Source organism: Brassica napus, chromosome A2 (genome assembly GCF_020379485.1).
Source record: "Brassica napus cultivar Da-Ae chromosome A2, Da-Ae, whole genome shotgun sequence".
In the NCBI taxonomy this organism is placed as follows: domain Eukaryota; kingdom Viridiplantae; phylum Streptophyta; class Magnoliopsida; order Brassicales; family Brassicaceae; genus Brassica; species Brassica napus.
In genome coordinates, this window is record NC_063435.1 from 1092719 (window position 1) to 1111319 (window position 18601).

Genomic DNA, 18601 nt, shown 5'->3' on the forward strand with positions numbered 1-18601 from the left:
CGATTGGTAAAATGTAGAGGAATCATTAGTTACTTTCATAAGAAAAAGTCGCACAACAAATAACTTTAGTAAAGTTAAAAAAAAATCTTTAGCAAAAAAAATAACAAATAACTCACATGTCACCCTATTCCAGTTGTATATATCCAGCTGTGCTCCAATCATTCAAGAAAATAATTAGTAAATTAGTTTCTTTTCTTTTGTCAACTGTAAATTAGTTTCATTTTGTCAACCTAGTATATGTTCCTTTTGTCTAAAAACTAGCAGCTAAAATAAGTTCGATTATTCCTAACACTATAATAAAGTTTAAGAATGTAACTTATTTTTTAATCTAAGCCAGTAACACAACATAAGCGTAAATTCTTTTTGCATCAATTTTAACGCCACGTAAGCAAATTAGTTAGAGTATCTTCTATCTATTACTTTTTATTTGTTGACAAAAAAAAAACACTTTTATTTACTTTTTCTCTACACTCCACCACTATCTTCTTCTCTGCAACCAAAACCTCTTCCTCTCTCTCCTTCCCATTTTCCCTAATCAGCGATTTAGGGAAGGAAAAACATAATTAATCACTAAAACTGAGAAAAAACAATAATATTTGTTTAATCGTTATTGGTGTGTGCCTTTTGTTTAGTAGTGCATTCTTCATCTCGAGAAAAAAAACAGAGACATCTTTCATCGAAACAGAGTCCATTACAAAAAAAACAGACAGCGAAAACGACAAAGCATCCGTGACCTCCTCCTTCCTCGATTCTCTTACATCCTTTTGTTTTGTTATTTTTGTGGCAGACATTGCTTAATCTTTCAAAAGTCTTTTACTTTACCACGCTTTATAAATATCCCCATCTCATTACTCTTTCTCTTCCCCAACGATCTCTAACTGTTTAGAATCTTTTCATTCTCTTCTTAGAATCTGAATCTGGGTTTTTCATTTTGATCATTATTAAAAAATCTTTTTTTCTCTAAAACACTTACAGAAAAACAGAGATGAAGTTTGGTCTCATCGTAACGGTTGCGTTACTACTACACATAACCTTTCTCGTCTGTCTAGCGAAAGAGTGTACAAACACTCCTTCTCAGCTCTCATCCCACACTTTCCGCAACGAGCTTCTCCGATCAAACAACGAATCTCTCAAAACAGAGATGTTCTCTCATTACCACCTCACGCCAACCGATGACTCAGCTTGGTCTAGTTTGCTACCGCGCAAGATGCTTAGAGAAGAGGAAGACGAATACAGCTGGACCATCATGTATCGTAAGATCAAGAACTCGGATAACTCATCTGGTAGCTTCTTAAAGGACGTTTCCTTGCACGATGTTAGGCTGGATCCGAGCACTTTCCAGTGGAGGGCTCAGCAGACGAATCTTGAGTATCTGTTGATGCTGGATGTTGATGGTTTGAGTTGGAGTTTCCGTAAAGCTGCTGGTATTGCTGCTTCTGGTGTTCCTTATGGAGGTTGGGAGGGGCCTGATAGTGAACTCCGTGGCCATTTTGTTGGTAATATAAAGCTGATTATTTTCTCCAGTTCAGTTTCAGTTTCTTGATCTGTGTTTTTTATAGTATGGAATAAAAAAATAGGTTTATAGATTTTAATGTTTGGTATTAGCAATGGTCGTTAGGCGCTTTATATGAGATTATTGATTAAAAGATGCCTAGACTGATTTTTTGAGCGTATAGACCAAAAATTGTTCTAGAAAAGTCTTTTTATTTGTCGCAGGTCTAGGTGCGCCTAGACCGATTTTTAGAACATATATATTAGAATGCATAGACCCTATAAAGATTCTCACCTTAAACATTTGCATAGACACTTGAAAGGATCTCTGACTGTTTTTGTTTTTGAAGGTCACTACTTGAGTGCAACAGCTTACATGTGGGCAAGTACTCATAACAACACTCTCAAGGAGAAGATGTCTTCTCTTGTCTCAGCTTTATCTGCTTGCCAGGAGAAGGTTGGCACAGGGTATCTCTCTGCTTTCCCTTCCAGCTTTTTCGACCGGTTCGAAGCTATAAAGCCTGTCTGGGCTCCATACTACACCATTCACAAGGTGAAATACTCATACATCTGAGATGCTTGTGATGTTTTATATAAAAAAGGTTTTTAACTTTATGTCTAAATCTTGACAGATTTTAGCCGGCTTGGTGGATCAGTACAAGTTGGCAGGGAACAGTCAAGCTCTTAAAATGGCGACATGGATGGCTGATTACTTTTATGTCCGTGTTCGCAATGTGATAAAGATGTACAGCGTTGAAAGACACTGGCAGTCACTAAACGAAGAAACTGGTGGCATGAATGATGTTCTGTACCAGATATACAGCATCACTGTGAGTTCAAAAACCTTATCAAACTCCTCCTTAGATACCTACATCTAGCTTTTGTGTCATATCAATAGTTTTATTGGACTCTTGCAGGGAGACTCCAAGTATTTGCTGCTCGCACATCTCTTTGACAAGCCTTGTTTTCTTGGAGTGCTTGCAATCCAGGCTGATGATATAAGTGGATTCCACTCTAACACACATATTCCCATTGTGGTTGGTTCCCAACTCCGGTATGAAATCACTGGTGATCCACTCCATAAGGTACTGAAGCATACATAATCTTGAAAAGTGTGAGATTTTTTTAAAGAAAACATTGATTTTTTTTTTTGATTCTGATGTCTGTATTTCCAGGAAATCTCAATGTTCTTTATGGATATAGTCAATGCTTCCCACAGCTATGCGACCGGAGGAACATCAGTCGGTGAATTCTGGTAATAGTACTAACATGACCTGACGTTAGAGTTATTAGAGACAGTCTCTCACATCGGAAGTTGAAAGGAATTTCAAATAATATATAATATAGACGGGCTGAGATTCCTTCTAACTTTCGATGTGGGAGACTTTCTTTCTAATAAGAGTTTGTTTCATTTTGACACTACCTTAGTTTTAACTCGAAATCATGATCTGGAAATGTTTAACATTAGGCAAGATCCAAAGAGATTGGCGACTACGCTGCAAACTGAAAACGAGGAATCATGTACTACCTATAACATGCTCAAGGTAAGCATTTTAAGTTCTGTTTTTGTTCTCTTTTTTTATTTAGCTCAATGTTACATTATTAACAACTTTATACAATTTTCAGGTGTCTAGGAATCTGTTCAGGTGGACAAAAGAAGTTAGTTATGCAGACTATTACGAGCGTGCTTTGACAAACGGTGTGCTTGGGATTCAAAGGGGAACCGAGCCTGGAAAGATGATCTACATGCTCCCACTGGGTAAAGGTGTTTCTAAGGCCGTGACTTATCACGGTTGGGGAACACCTTATGATGCCTTCTGGTGTTGCTATGGCACTGGTAAATCTTTACTACAACCATCTTGTTTGCTACTTTTTTTTAAAGAAAACAGATAGATTTTGAGGATTCTGTTTTGTTTCTGCACAGGAATTGAATCTTTTTCAAAACTGGGAGATTCTATATATTTTCAAGAAGATGGAGATGGAGAGTCTCCAGCTCTCTATGTCACACAATATATATCAAGCACACTAGATTGGAAGTCTTCTGGTGTTTTGCTATCTCAGACAGTTAAACCGGTTGTGTCATGGGATCCGTACATGCGTGTGACATTCATTTTATCTTCCTCCAAAGGGGTAAAATCTTTTGGCATAAACCAGATGAAACTCTGTTCATGTGAATAGAGAGTCTGATGGATCTGATTTTCTTGCAGGGGATAGGGAAGGAGTCCACTTTGAATCTAAGGATTCCTGTTTGGACAAACTCTGAAACTGCTAAAGTTTCTTTGAATGGACAATCCTTGAAAGTACCAGCTTCAGGTAATTTAACATTCTGTATGTAACCAGTGTTCTAAAAATCTGTCTAGCGGCAAATCAGAATTAAACTAAATGAGTAATTTATAACTAGTTTTTTAAAAAATTGGTCTAGGTGCACAAAAAACGGTCTAGACGCCGGCCTAATCAATAATCTCGTATAAAGTGTCTAACTAGCGCCTAGCAATTTTTTGAACATTGTTATAACATAAAATCGGTTTCTAAATTTAAAGAACAGAACCAGCTCTAGATGTCTATAGTTTCTGCTATAGTCTCTAGTCTGCTATAGTTTCATATTGGAGCTACCTTTTGCTGCAGGTAACTTTCTATCAATCAAACAGAACTGGAAGTCAGGAGATCAAGTAACCATGGAGCTACCATTGAGTATCAGAACTGAAGCTATAAAAGGTATAGCCACTGTTCTTAATCTTCATTACAATGCGTTGAATCAGCTTATACTGTCTACATTTGGTTAAGTCAAACCGGTTAAGCGGATCTTAATCATAGTGTACTCAAATGTTCTGTTCAACTCTGTTCTGACAACATAAACTGATTTATCAGATGATAGACCGGAGTACGCATCTCTTCAGGCCATACTCTATGGCCCTTACTTGTTAGCTGGACTCACAAGCAGGGACTGGAGCATCACAACTCAGGCTAAAGATAACATATGGATAAGATCTATACCCGAAACAGACAACAGTCACCTTGTCACACTCTCGCAACAATCTGGAAACACATCTTACGTCTTGTCAAATAACAACCAAACCATCACCATGGAAGCATCGCCCGCGCCAGGGACGCAAGCCGCTGTTGCAGCAACTTTCAGGCTCGTGACTGCTGATCTTAAACGGATGATATTAGGTCCAGAGGAGCTAATTGGAAGCCAGGTCATGATTGAACCGTTTGATTTCCCTGGGATGCTTGTGACGCAAGCAACTGATAGCTCCCTTGCGGTTCAAGGTTCTTCTCCTAGTGATAAAGAAGCCTCGAGGTTTCGTTTAGTAGCTGGAGTTGATGGGAAGCAGGGGAGTGTTTCTCTAATGCTAGAGAGCAAGAAGGGTTGTTATGTGTACAGTGATCAAACCATGAAGGCTGGAATGAAACTGAGGCTCAAGTGTGATTCTGATGGGAGTGATGAGAAGTTTAAACAGGCAGCAAGCTTTGTGTTAAGGAAAGGGATGAGTCAATACAATCCTATGAGCTTTGTGATGAATGGAGTGCAGAGGAACTTTGTGTTATCTCCATTGTTCAGCTTAAGAGATGAAACATACAATGTGTACTTCAGTTTACAACAAACTTGAAGAAAGATTTACTTAAAAAAAGCTCCTTTAAGTATTTTGGGTGAAAAATAAGAAAAAGTGTTAAGGAAATAGCTATAAGGGTTGTGTTTAGATGTTTAGTTTGATTAGGTGGTTTGTGTTATGTAATTTAATCTACAAATGTATGTTGCAAGTTACTATAAATATATAGACTAAAGTTTTTTTTCACAAATTTGCATGACAATTTATTGAACATCTTTTATTTTATTGGTCATTAATGTAATGATTCTTAAAAAAAAAAAAACAGAACAGACTAGGTTGCAGTCTTCAACCAGTGAAAACTAAAATTGTACTTAATTGTTTTTTATTTTTCACAATATTTTATTAGAAGATGACAAAACTGTTTCATGCGTTTATTCAATTGAGATTGTATACACTAACAAAGCTAATCAATTCAAAAACCCAGAAAATAAAGTAACATTTCGGACAAACAAAACCCAGAACCTGGAAACTGTAAAACGTGTTACAAACTTATAAGTGAACTATGGGAAACAGCAGCAGATGTGTAATCTATGGAGAAGCAAAGGGAACATGGTTATGATGGAGAGGGTCGGATCCAGTGGGAACTCGTCTTTCTTCAACATCATAAGCTGATCCAACATCAATCTCCTTCTCCTGTGTTGTCCAAAATTATATTTAATGATATGTTTTATTCATCAAAAATAGAAATGAAAATACAAACATTATATTATACCCCTACGTTGAATACAAAACGAGTATCAAAAGAACGCTAGAAACAAAACTATGTTTTACCTTTTTCATGGCGTTCATATCTTCCGTTTCTCCAAACCAAAAGAACGCTAGAAACAAAAGAAAACAGACGAGTCATTTCATAGAAACCAAGGGCCTAGAAAAAAGATGGAAAAAGATTCTTAGAGAGTGTGACTTACATTTTGTAGAAGAAGAGTGAGCAAGTGGGCATTGAAGAAGAACGATGGAGACGAAGAAGATGATTGTGATGAGAAGGCTTCCTTTGTATCTCATCGCCGCCATTTTCAAAACAAAATGAAAAAAACCTCCCTTTGTTGAAGAAAGAAGTGACAGAGAGTGAGCGTGTCGAGAGGTGTCGTCTAAATTAATAAAGTGAAAGTTCCGGTTTTGCCCTCGTCATGATGTGGAGCGGATGGGCAAATCCGTCATTTTATTATTTTTAACTTTAAATCCGTCACTTTAACCTGTACGGACGATGATTACCGTTTACAGGCTGGAACGAGTCAGACAAATATTCATTCTCGTACAAATGTCGTGGAGCTGGTTTTTACGCGCCACGTTGCTGCTTAGTTATTTGTTCTTTAGTGGAGCTAGTGGGCTTTCAAGTTGGCCCAATTATGAGCAAAGTCGGGCTTCTTTCCATAATAATAAATAACCAAGAGAGCCCATTTTAGAAGTCCAACGAAAAATCAGATCGTTTTAAAGAGAAGAAAAAAACATATCATCAATATTTCAAATATATTTTTTTTTTTGATAAACATGAATATTTCAATTAAAATCATCTTTGCTGTACTAAAAAACCTCAAAGACATGATTGCAAAAAGCTTTAATATCGTGGATGAAAGTTTAAAATATTTTTGGATGGTTAAAAAGTTGAAACATATTACTACATTGTTTCTACATTGGCAAAAAATAATTAAAATAATTTTAAACTAATATCACATCCATTTGATTCGTGCTACATGTACCAACAGCAACAACAACGGCTAAAGACATTAGACATTACATCCAAGTGAATGAGAAGTGAAGATGATGATGAATCATTCCTTGTTTCGAGAAGAACGATCCTTCCTATGACCTCCAAGGATACGAGAGATCTGAAGACCTCTACTGAAAGCTTGATTGAAAAGCATACGCGTCTGAAACTCCGACACAAACGGAAACCAAGCCAAGAACGCCACCGGCGTGAACAGCAACAGCCCCATTACTATCTCATACCCACGAGCTAGTGTCCTCACTGATCCCCAGAACCCTGCTCTATGCACCACCGGCTTACACGCTTGCGCAATCTGTGCAAACACACAACAACACACCAAAAAACTGCTTCAGTTTCATTCCATAACAGGACTCCAAACAACTAGAATGTTTGTTTTCTTTTACTTACCAAGAGCATACCCCAGCCTGTAGGCATAAATGCAAGGATGCACACTATTATGTCTTGTATGGTCATGTGAGCAAGTGTGATTAATATCACAATGATTGCGATGAATGTCAAGAATATTAGCCCCTTTATCAACCGGAACATCAGCTGGAAACTCGCACTGAACTTCCTCCTTCCGACAGAAACAGTCTGAAAGACAAACAAACAATGAGCAATAAAAATATATTATTTTAGGGAGAATTTCAACTTTATCCTAATTTAACTACCACTTTTCAAATTTACCTTTACAAATAGCCATGTTCATATATACTTTAAATTTTGATTAAAAGATTAAAATAACTCCTAAATAATATATAAATGTTAAATAATATTTTTATAAAACATTTATAGAAGTTTATTAACCCAACCCCACACCTTAAATACTAAACCGTAAATAATAATCACTAAATCTTGAACCCAAATTTTAGAGTATTTTATATTTTCGAGAAGTGGTAGCCAACTTAAGTTATCTATTTTTATTGACAGAGAATGATATATCATTGTATCAAGCAAAAAACACACCTTCATCACAAACAGTATCAAGAAGATAACCAGCCACGATACTCCATAAACCTGAGTCAAGAAACGATCAAATTAGATTAATACCAACACTAAGAGCTTATATAGACTGGAAGTATAGACTAGTCTACATACCAGAAAGTTTTTAGTCTTCTCTGTGATGGTGAGATGATAAACAAGCCCATACTGATAGATAAAGAACCTTAGAGACAACAAGATCTCAACAACAATGCCACGCTTCCCCGAATGTCTGAGATGTTCTTGCTCTTCCTCCCACCAAGACTCCCAACTCTTCTCAGCCGGGACACCAATACCTCCGATGTTGTTTATCCACTTGTTCCAATCAGTCCAGTCATCAACAATCTTCTGCCACTCAAAACCCGAAGGGTTGAAGAGGAAGGGAGCAAATAGCCACGTCCCGACCATAAACCACATAGATATGGTGATCAGAAGATACGCAACCACGCCTCTATAAGCACTTCCGAAGATCTGATACACAACAAGCAGCAGCATCATCTCAAGCCCTTTGACGAAGTGGCTCCGGGAGTAGAGTCTGTAGTTATCAGCGAACTTGGCGTGGAAGACGACGAAGCCTCTCCCTGTGGACCTGTACTTGGCGCCGCCGTGGAGTAAGGTTCTTCCGTAGTAGTGAGTCTTTGTGCCGAGAGAGAATGTGAAGAACACTGGCGCTAACTGAAGCTGCATCAGGACGAACTCACTCAAGGCTGTCCTGAACCCTCTCTCTAATCCGATTTCCATGAGCATTGGTAGAGCCATCAGGAAACCAATCTGAACAAAGGACTGTGAAGCGAGAGCTATTTGCAAAGGTGTGTTGTCTCGGATGCCTTTCTGTGTGCTTAGTCCTTGCTCGAGCCCGCTCAAGACAAGGTAGAGACGTCCGTAGAGGAAGATGTAGACAGTGAGAACCGTAATCTGTCAAAACAGTAGAAAAAAATGAATTAGATCCGAACTATTTGTGTGATTAACCACAACATAAGGAAGCAGTACCAGAGTGCTGAAGTAGAAGCCGACAGTGGTGAAGTAACACGACATCATACGGAAAAAGTCAAAACGGTGTCCAAGCCTGTAAATGTCCCGACTTAATGTCTGCTCTCCGTTGCCGTTAGCAATCTTGGCCTCAAACATAGAGATCTGATTTAGACCAACATCTCTTCCTTTACCTACTTGGATGTACTCATGATGTGTAACGTTTCCTTCACGAAGTGTAGAATTGAATCCTGCTCAACACACAGCCACCAGCAATCAAATCAGCAAAGGACATCACTTAGAAGAATCAATGGGAGAAAAATAAAATAGTCCGAGGCAAGAGTAGAATGAATATACCTGCAAAGATATCTTCACTGAGGTTGATTACTTTGGATGCTTTGCTAACACCACCTCTTGTTAGATGAAACAATCTATCGAAGACATCTGGATGACCATAATGGAAACGGACTCTATATAGGAGTAAAAGAACCAACATTAACAAGGAAACTCATGTCCAATAATCATCTTAGTAAGCACACTTACCTCAAAGGATTTGCCAGTAATCGCTGACCAATGGTAACAAAACTAGTCTCTTGATTTGACATGAACCAAGCAAGGGAAGAAACGCTGCAAAGAGTTAACAACACTTGTTAATCTTGAGCTAAAGAGAAATAACCTCCTAAAATAAATGGAAACGCAAAAAGTACTCACGATCCAGTGAATATATGTTCCCTAAGTCCAAGAATGGATGGATGCCTCACACCATCATGCTTTGTGAGAAACTCTTGAAGCAAGTTCCTCATCTTTAGCGCTTCCTCCATGTAATTATCCTGATTAAAACGACATCAAGGAAAGAAACTTAATATCAACATGAAGCGTCGAGATAACTTTATGTCTAAGCAAAAAAAAAGAACAAATGCCATACCTGATTCATATCAATTGTCTGTAAACCTTCTCCACGAGAGAAAATAATAGCATGGTTTTGGTTTTCTGGCTTTCCCTCTCCAAGAATAGCAGGTCCAGGAAGCTTGATCCTATAGATAACCTACAAGGCAAAGATGTTTGATATAATATACACATCCATGTAAGCATAAAAACAAAACAAGAAGAGATACATGTTGGACTTTTTTGCATTACCTGGTCAAGATTTTGTGCAAGGCTGGAGTGATCAGTTGATTTAGGCACCTTAACCAACACAGAATAATACACTTTCTCGTTTCCTTTCTTCGACTTGTCTTTCACTGGTTCTTCAACCTCATCGATATATGCAACACGGAGCGAAGGGTATCTGCCGAATTGTAAAGAAAGCCATAAGTTTCAAACAAGTTTATAGAAAAAAAAGACAGCAAAAAAAAAGGATTGTTCTGCACACCTTGTCATAAGCCTTAATATATCCTGCGCGCGAGGATCACCGGATCGTTTATGAATACCATACTGTTGACATGATACAACGTATGTAAACTTCATGTCAGCAACAGCTTGGCACTGTGCCCATAGTGATCTTTCCCCTCTTGAATTGTTCTCAGAGTTTAGTTCTACAGCCTTGTAACCTTCCATCAAATCTGAAGAAGCAAATTTCAGAATGAGTCATTAGCATCAATAAGCCATTTGTCGTTTAATATAGATTAACGAAAGAACACCTTCATGCATAGCCATGTCAAGGAATGCCTGAAGCTCCAATGCTTTTCGATAGTACATCATTCCTCTTACTGTTAAAAAAAAATATCAAAAGATTTAACAACAAAAAATCTACTGTATCCATCTAAATTGCCAAAAGGGCATTATACCTGTTCTAGTCAAAGTCTGCCCTCTATATGAAGCCCATAAACGAAGTTCCTCCTCTAATTCAACAGACTCTTTAATTTCTTCTTCATTTGACTTCACCCGCTCAAGGAAATTGTTCCATTCATCTACAGAATAAAAGGTCAGGTCCAAGACGTGGTTCAAGAATTTTAAGGTACAACTTTAAACAGAATGTAAATAAAGTTAACCTGGGAAAATCTTTTGTAGGTAAAAGAGGATTGAGACACCATCTTCATTTGGTGTGTCCAGGTCATGCATAGAAAAGAGGACCTCTTCAGTGTAATATGGAGTCAACACACTACAATAAGAATAACAAGGAGCAAAAAAACTTGGTCAGTTTCATAATGAAAAATGTCCATAAAATAATAATAAACTATTTGGAGGAAACTATCAGCTAGACAGTGTTTAACTGACCAAAATGGTGGATTCAAATATAAAAATGATATGAAATGACCAAAAAGGCTTACGAAAATGATAGCATGTTGCGAACTTTCGGTGCTGCAGGCATGTCCATGAACAATGAATTTGAGAAGAAAGAGATCCGCCTTCTTGCTTCCAAGTTAGAGGGCACATCCATGGCAGACTCTTTAGTAGTCAGCAATAGATACAACCGTTTGATCTGCACATACAAGCATTAAAATTTGAGCACAAGTAATATGAAGACTGCATGAATATGACATATGGCATTACCTTCTCTTTCCAAGCTTCTGTTACTGGTTCAATAGGAAATCTAATGGCACCTGAAGATGCAAACAGCTGATATTGTTGTTCCAGAGGGACCATTCCCCCATGCCAAGTGCCACCATGACTCGAATCCACCAAGCTACAGAGACAAATTGGGTATATAAGAGATGTTGATGTTCATATGACAATGTATTGCACAAGAAAAACTTTGCCAACCTCGATATAGAATCCTCCATCATAATGTCTCTTGTAACAACTTCCAGCATGTCTTGGAAGAGAATTACAACATGATCTCTATCATCAACATTGTTGTCTAGCTGCATGGGATAAAGAAACAAAGATATTGGATCAAGTGTCAAATAAATGAATTAAAAAGACTTTTAAAAAAAGAGAGTACCACAGGAAGAACATTACCAAGTATTTGATCAGCTTGACAAAGTGGTCATAGAGGCTAGGAAGAGAACTCATCTTGTACACTTGAATCAAATCACCTTTGTCTATATGTTCGTCAACCTCGGCGAATATGAACTCTATCACTCTGAAACACAGAGATGTATGTTGGCCATGAGATAGGATATAATGTTGCTATTATCAAAATCAAATGCAGATATGTAAGAGACATTATGGTTCCAATAACTTAACGCAACTTACTCTTTTTCACGGTTTCCCTGAACCAGAAACTTTATGACATTCTTGAATGATGCATAGCACTCACGGACAGCACATTTCATATAAGAGTCACTCTCAATCCTCTTCTTGAGCTCTCTGTCCTTCCCGTTGCTGTCTTTTGCCATATCCAATGCTATTGGAATCTACGGCCAAAAAAAAATAAATCAGAGAATCCTAAAGATTAAATTCCAATGTTGGTTATGTGAAGACAAACCTTGCTAGCCAATAAGAACGGAGGCCACTGTATGAGATCCAAATCACGGTCAGCCCAATATGGAACAAGCAGCAGATCCATCTCCCTGGAAAAGTCCAAAACGTTGAGTTCCACATAGTTCATTTTCAGCTCGGTATGTGGCATACAAAATTTACCTATCACTTATAAGATCTTCCTCTCTGAAACTACTGATGATTGTGTTCCACAACTGTGCAAATCTTGCAGCTTCTTTCTCTTTGTTAACAGGTACCTGAAGTGAACATTCATGCAGTTAGTGAGAAGAAACGTTCATGATCGCAGTTTACTCGGTTCAACTAACCTTATCCTCTGTAAAGTTGTGAGATAAAGTTGCCCTTAATCCCTTCTTCCTCTGCTGGTTCTTTCCATCTGGAATCAAGCGGTCATTAAAAGCTCCAGGCAGTGATTCAAACCGTGATCTAAGCATTCCCAGTGTCCGAATCTGTAACAATTAAAAGAAAGGTAAGGATGAAGGGATCATCAATGACAATAAAAAGGGAAACCTCAAGTTCAAATACCTCTCCAAGGCGTCGGAAGGCACCGTATATACCTCCAAATATTGTGGAGAATATTGCATACCAAATCTGACTATCCATGAAGTACACCTACAGAGGGATGGACACAAAAATCAAAATCAGCAGAAGCACAACGTAGGGGAAGACGAGGAACAATGTTGGACGTGACTATGTTTACCAGAATAATAGGGGCCCAAAGAGCAATAACGACACCAATATTGTTTTTGGCTGCACAAGTAAAATGAAATGTGTGAATACAAGTAATATATTTTACTTCCAGTAGTCATGTAGTGTATGTGACAAGTCGTTACCACGAGGAAAGAACTCATGCCACTGAAAATCTGTCACACGGGCCCTCATGATAGCTTGTGTTGGAGCAACTAAAGGCTTGATCTGTAGCGATACCAATTTTATCAGACTCTTGTGGCAATAAGGAGCAGTTAATGGTTATCACAACTAGAGTAAGAGAAACATGTACCTCAATGTAGTAACTGAACGTCAGCTTTGTTGCAATAAGCAACACCCAGAACATGGTATATCTACCAAAGGAAAATGTAAAAAGAATAAGTAACCAAAAGCCAATGATGTGTTAAAAATATAGTCCTTACTTGAAGAGGGAAAATGCACTCTCATGCATTCCTCTGCCAACATAGAGTCTAGGCTGCAAGGTTAAATAAAAGACGGTTATTTATTGTCACACCAGTTATAATAAAAATTAAAAACTGATGATTGTTTTCTAAGAATACCTGAGACCACCACATCATTAGCATAACAATTCTGTAGTTGGACCTCTCAAGAAACCGGCGTAACATAGGGAAAAGAAAGAACACTCCCGCGAGCATATTAGGCGCCAAGTAGAAGACCACAGCTATTATGAACAATGAAGGTGAGTGCATGGCACTCCCGAACCAACTCTTGATAGTTCTGGCGAATCCTGGAGGGTCTTCCCAGCTGTAAGCGTAAGTAACAGGCAGAATAATAACCCATGCTGCAGCAGATAGCACCTTCAGGATGTATCTTAGTTTAACATGTAGCGACATGCTTCGATGAGCTTTGAAACTAAGGATCACATCAAGAGAAGCTGCACAAGTAGTTTTTTAGTAAATGAGATTTCGTCACTCAAGTAAAAACTTATGAACATTGACCAACCTTGTCCAAGCTTCATTATTGCTGCTGTGATGAATACACTCAGAACTTTCTTGATGACATCAGCTCCAAAGACCGAACTTGGTTGTCCGCCATCCCAAGCCATAATAATCATGGCCTTCCAAATTTTTATCATCAGCGTCACATCTTGTGTGAATAAGCATAAAAAGGGTAATAACAAAATTGGGGAGAGTAATAATACCTGAAGGCACAGAATATAGAAGCTCCACATTCGATCGAAACTTCTAAAGACATGCCAGAAGGAACGAATCTCAACAAAATTAACTTTCCCCACCCATCTATCTCTGGCCACAGCAGGCTTGCTGTTATCCTGTGATAATATGATAATAAACACAAGATGTTAGGCAAGTGTTACAAGAACAGAGAAGATGTGTAGTTATTGTGTACCCCATCTTTTTCTGTATTGGGCTGATCAACATGCGGATAGAAGAAATCAGCATCAGCTCTCATTGGCCAACCTAAACGGAAACAATCAACTGACCTGCAATGTAGAAAACCATATGTAACTTAATCACTAAAGCTACTTATGAAAAGTGTTACAATTGTGTGAAAGCAGCAGATTAGATGGATATATCACCAAAAGTATTCATTCAGATCATCATAGTTCCTCCACTGAGAGTGCTTGGACTTGCCTTTCTTGCTCCTTTGAGACTCCTGTGAATGGTATATTATTATGTAAGTAAAAATATTAACAAGCAAAAGTAAAGAACACAAAATTTAAGCTATACCATGGCAATCACTTCATAGATAGGAGTCACAACTTTCCTCAGGAATGCATCTTCCTCGCCTCCATAAGCTGGCTTCACATTTTCTCCAGTCATGGGACTGACATTCCCAGCCAGCATACCGTAGAGTTCAAATGCCATCTGCAAAACCATGAAATAGAGTAGGAAGAAAGAATTAAAGAATGATAGAATAAAGAAGAAGACTATGCAACGTGAAACATACATGATGATAAATGTAGCAGAGACACTCTGGCATGAATCTCAAGTTCGCTGCTTCACCCCAGATTAGAAGATATAGAGCCATATACAATAGTTTCCGCTGTTGCATTTCCTGTTGTATAGTTGGCAACCTGCAAGCAGATATGACATTTAAACATGTTTCTTCAAAGATTGTCGACACTAGAGTTTGTATAAACATTTAGCCACAAACAAGAAACTTGATTCCCTGCTCATGAAGAATATAAGTCTAACCTTTCCTTAGACCAGTACCATACCATTGCACATTTCTTTAGATTTTCAAACTTGTAGCTACTCTTGAAGGAACTATACAGAATCAACTATAGGTGTATAGGATTCACTTACCAAAGACTACTCTTTCGACCAAGGTATTTGCACCATTTCTTATAGTTCTTGAAGAGCTTCTTCATCACATCCGTCAGTGCTTGATCATCTAACTGTGAGAGGAAATACGTTTGTCATTCTTAGAACTAAACTTTATTGAAATAAAAGTACGAACCTTTGGCTGCTGATCAGGCTTAGGAAACTGTCTGATATGCACATTAGCAAGTAACAAGATCAGGTGCTCCCTTTGATTAGCCACATTGTCTTTCTGCAGAATCATAACATACACATGACAAAACATTCACAGACTTATAGATTACTCTCAACTAAACTTCCCTGACTAATAAATTTACCTGAAAGCCAAACATTTCCTGAAGCCAATCAAGCATGTCTTCATCTTTCTTTTTCTTGTGACCTTCTGGCCATGGAAGACCTCTAGTGTTGCGAAGACCAAGAACAGCAGCTTGGATCTGCACAGTAAGGATCACATTACCCCGCTGATATATAACAGTGCCCAAAGTTAAGACTAACCTCAGGGTATCTCATAATCGCTTGATTTGCACTATCGGGATCCAGAGGTAAGATATTATAGTGGACATACAACTGTGTCTTCTCAGCAACCTTATCTTGAGCTTCCAAGATCTGAAAAAAAACATCAAACTTCATTGTAACGTTGCACAGGAAATTGAAAAAATAATAATAAATGTCTCAATGAGAAAATACTAAACATAGTAAGGACTAACAAAGTTACCTCTCTGTCAACCTCGATAGACTGTGTCAGATTAACAGCCTTCAACACCTCGAACAAGACATTGGCAGTTTGGTACGCTTTTGTCAGCTGAGCCCTGACAATTAACAGCACACAAAGCATCAGTTAATAAATTAGTTGCTCTCGAACAGTGAATTGACATCTTAAGAGTCAAAAACAAAGCCATTTGAAGTAAAAGTTAGACGAACCGGTCAGCCTTATCAGCAGCATTCTGCAAAGCTTGGATGTACTTCTTGTAGTAATGCTGATAAAAGCTTTGCATCTCCCGGGCGTCACTTTTCTTAACCCTCCCCATCAATGTTGGATCATGTTCCTGCAAAAAGACCACATTTGTTAAGTTCTTCCTACAAACATCGATAGCTACACAAAGCATTGCTATTTTAAAGAAAAGGCTCACTCTTTCAAGACGCTGTAGAAGAGCAGTCTTAAACTGACGAACACCTCTACCACTTGAAGTAGGATCCAGCCTGTGAGCTTTCTCGAATGCATAGAACCGACCTAAGTAAAAAAAAAAAACCATATTAACAAACAAAGCAGCAGCAGATACACAAACTAATCACAAGCCAGAGCAAAGTTGCTTACAGAGATAAGCAACTCTAGGGTTGCTAGATTCAACCTCATTAGCAACACGGAGGATAGGGGCAATCTCGACCAGAGAGGAAGGAACAACTTCACTGTCGAATGATTCTCCTAGATTACCAGCTGTCTGAGTCCGTACGATCCGTCGCTGCTGTGGCTGGGACGGTCCTTGGTCAGGACCTCCTCTCGTAGCCGACATTAGTCCTGTCCTAAAACCTCCAGGTTCCTATTTGAGACAGAACAGCTCGTTAGAGACGGACAAGGTTAGATTAATAAAGAGCAGAGATGCGACATTGAAATGGAACATACAGAGAGATCCAGAAACCCTACCAATGGAGGATGAGCAAAGGAAAGCAGCGAAACTTTAAGCCTACTTAGCTGCTAAGTAGTACGCAAAAGTGTGTGTGTGAGAGAGAGAGAGAGAGAGAGAGAAGAGATGTGTCTTATGTGCGTGGCCTGAATGTTTGTTTTTTTTTTTTTTTTTTTTCATTTATCACCGTTTTAATAGAAAAAATTAAATGAATTTTAAAAAGGAAACTTTGGGAGTTCGTGTCGACAAAGAGGCTTTATGTTTGGTTTTAATTACCGTTATACCACAAGTTTGAAGATATGTTGGTGAGGGTAGTTTGGGGATTGTAATGGAGCATATTAAAAAGTAAGGTCCCACCAATCTTTGTCATCGAGACAAAAAAAGGTAAAAGGTTGTGAAAGGAGAGGGTAGTTTTGTAAAGTTCGTCGGAATTTCAAAAAAAGTCGAGATTCCGATTATTATTTAAAAAGAATAAGAAAGAAACCGTTTCCAATGAATGTCTTTCTTTGACCTCGTATGACTCGTCATTTGCTTTTTCAATTTATTTTCACCGTTTTTTTATTTTAAATTACCGTTGGTTTAACAAGACTATAGGATTTGGCGCATTTTGTTAGGCTGTAATTTTGCTAACTAGGCTTTAACCTAAGGTGCAGTTGAACAAAAAAAAAAAAAAAAAAAAAAAAAAAAAAAAAAAGGCTTTAACCTAAGGTGTTTCAAAAAAAAAAAAAAAAAAAAAAGGCTTTAACCTAAGAAAAACATTCTTTAAAATGAGTTTAAAATATGATGACAGGTTTATAAACTCTGATTGTTTTCATATTATTTGATCTCTAATTGTTTTTTCGTCTTTACTACGTCCAGTGTTCAGATTGCTTTAGAGATACCGATTGAAATCCAAGTATGAGCTCATTTAAAACAAATCTATGACATAAAGTTAGATAAAGACAATAGAAACAAGACGTTGGGTCCATCCCTTGCTACCCATAAGAACAAAACTTGGGTTCACCCCCTATGGTGAACTCTCAAATTCACCTCTAGTATTACCACCAATCAAAGTGCCATGTAGGATTAAGAAAAAAAAAATATTAAAACTTAAAAAAAAAAGGAAAATAGCTTTAAAAAAATAAAAGAACCTCGCTAACGGTGTCTGTGTCGATGGCTTTCTTCATCACCACAGAGAAGATGGATCCTGTGTTTGTCAAGTTGAGTCTCCAATTCTATGCTTTCAAATCGAATTCTGATTTCTTCTCCAATCCAAATCAACCCATGTACGTCTGGTTGTACAAACATACCATGACTTACTTCAAATCAAGCCCTGTACGTCCGGATATCGGATTAGTGTCAAAAGGGTTTGTCAAAGAGAGAACTCCAACCACATAAGCTGTCCGCCACACTACTCTGAAGAGGTTTACTGAATATTCAGATGTGATGAACTTGTTGTCAGGCCAGTTTCTACTCCCACAAAGCTTGCTCTTTTCATAGCTTTGTTCTCTGCTCGGCTTGATCTCAATGTGTCCTGCAAAAAGTATCAAATTTTCACCAGTTATTGACAATGACAATCAATTCTCATGTGTTTAACTTAAATCCAACATACGTGTACGTACCAATTGTATCCACCGGCTGAGAAAGGATGTGACTCGTACTTGTCACCGTTGTCTTTGACCAGTTTGGACATAGTGTCAAACGACTCAAACTTCACACAGTACGTAACTGGAGGACGAGTTCTCGTCTCTTCCCTTATTGTTGCCGAGAGCTTCTTGTGATTCCTAGCAGGAACAGAGACAGAGCTCCTAATGTTGCAAGGAAGTATTCCCACGTCCAACAATCCTTCTT

General features: G+C 38.1%; 3 protein-coding genes across 4 annotated transcripts; 1 reads left to right on the forward strand and 2 right to left on the reverse strand.

The window, feature by feature from the left end:
* Nucleotides 1-606: 606 nt before the first annotated feature.
* LOC106383929 lies at nt 607-5286 on the forward strand. Its single transcript, XM_013823979.3, has 11 exons — nt 607-1496; nt 1842-2044; nt 2124-2321; nt 2409-2576; nt 2667-2746; nt 2960-3035; nt 3118-3328; nt 3416-3621; nt 3699-3804; nt 4117-4206; nt 4360-5286. Exons 1-11 carry the CDS (start codon nt 986-988, stop codon nt 5100-5102), a joined length of 2592 nt encoding a protein of 863 aa, XP_013679433.1. The 5' UTR covers nt 607-985; the 3' UTR covers nt 5103-5286.
* A 211-nt stretch (nt 5287-5497) lies between these two features.
* Nucleotides 5498-6496, reverse strand: LOC106416349 (CLAVATA3/ESR (CLE)-related protein 40-like). Its single transcript, XM_013857211.3, has 3 exons — nt 6011-6496; nt 5874-5920; nt 5498-5735 (listed from the first exon to the last, which is right to left on the reverse strand). Exons 1-3 carry the CDS (start codon nt 6111-6113, stop codon nt 5631-5633), a joined length of 255 nt encoding a protein of 84 aa, XP_013712665.1. The 5' UTR covers nt 6114-6496; the 3' UTR covers nt 5498-5630.
* A 237-nt stretch (nt 6497-6733) lies between these two features.
* On the reverse strand, nt 6734-16957 carry LOC106383938 (callose synthase 3). 2 transcript variants are annotated; one of them, XM_048747955.1, is made up of 43 exons: nt 16771-16957; nt 16465-16687; nt 16280-16380; nt 16071-16195; nt 15865-15958; nt 15645-15755; nt 15467-15583; nt 15289-15381; nt 15135-15226; nt 14776-14902; nt 14556-14693; nt 14405-14481; nt 14215-14308; nt 14009-14137; nt 13810-13924; nt 13407-13741; nt 13269-13321; nt 13139-13199; nt 12972-13053; nt 12839-12888; nt 12664-12750; nt 12447-12587; nt 12283-12377; nt 12128-12212; nt 11896-12056; nt 11659-11782; nt 11461-11561; nt 11251-11383; nt 11028-11179; nt 10749-10858; nt 10545-10667; nt 10398-10466; nt 10130-10319; nt 9895-10045; nt 9683-9802; nt 9469-9587; nt 9301-9384; nt 9115-9227; nt 8779-9008; nt 7906-8703; nt 7774-7824; nt 7216-7401; nt 6734-7120 (listed from the first exon to the last, which is right to left on the reverse strand). In XM_048747955.1, the coding sequence occupies exons 2-43, from the start codon at nt 16658-16660 to the stop codon at nt 6872-6874; spliced, it is 5862 nt and encodes a 1953-aa protein (XP_048603912.1). In that variant the 5' UTR covers nt 16661-16687; nt 16771-16957; the 3' UTR covers nt 6734-6871. The 2 variants fall into 2 exon arrangements, with proteins under 2 accessions (XP_048603912.1, XP_048603916.1); XM_048747959.1 differs by having other exon boundaries at nt 16792-16951.
* Between the last annotated feature and the right edge of the window lie 1644 nt (nt 16958-18601).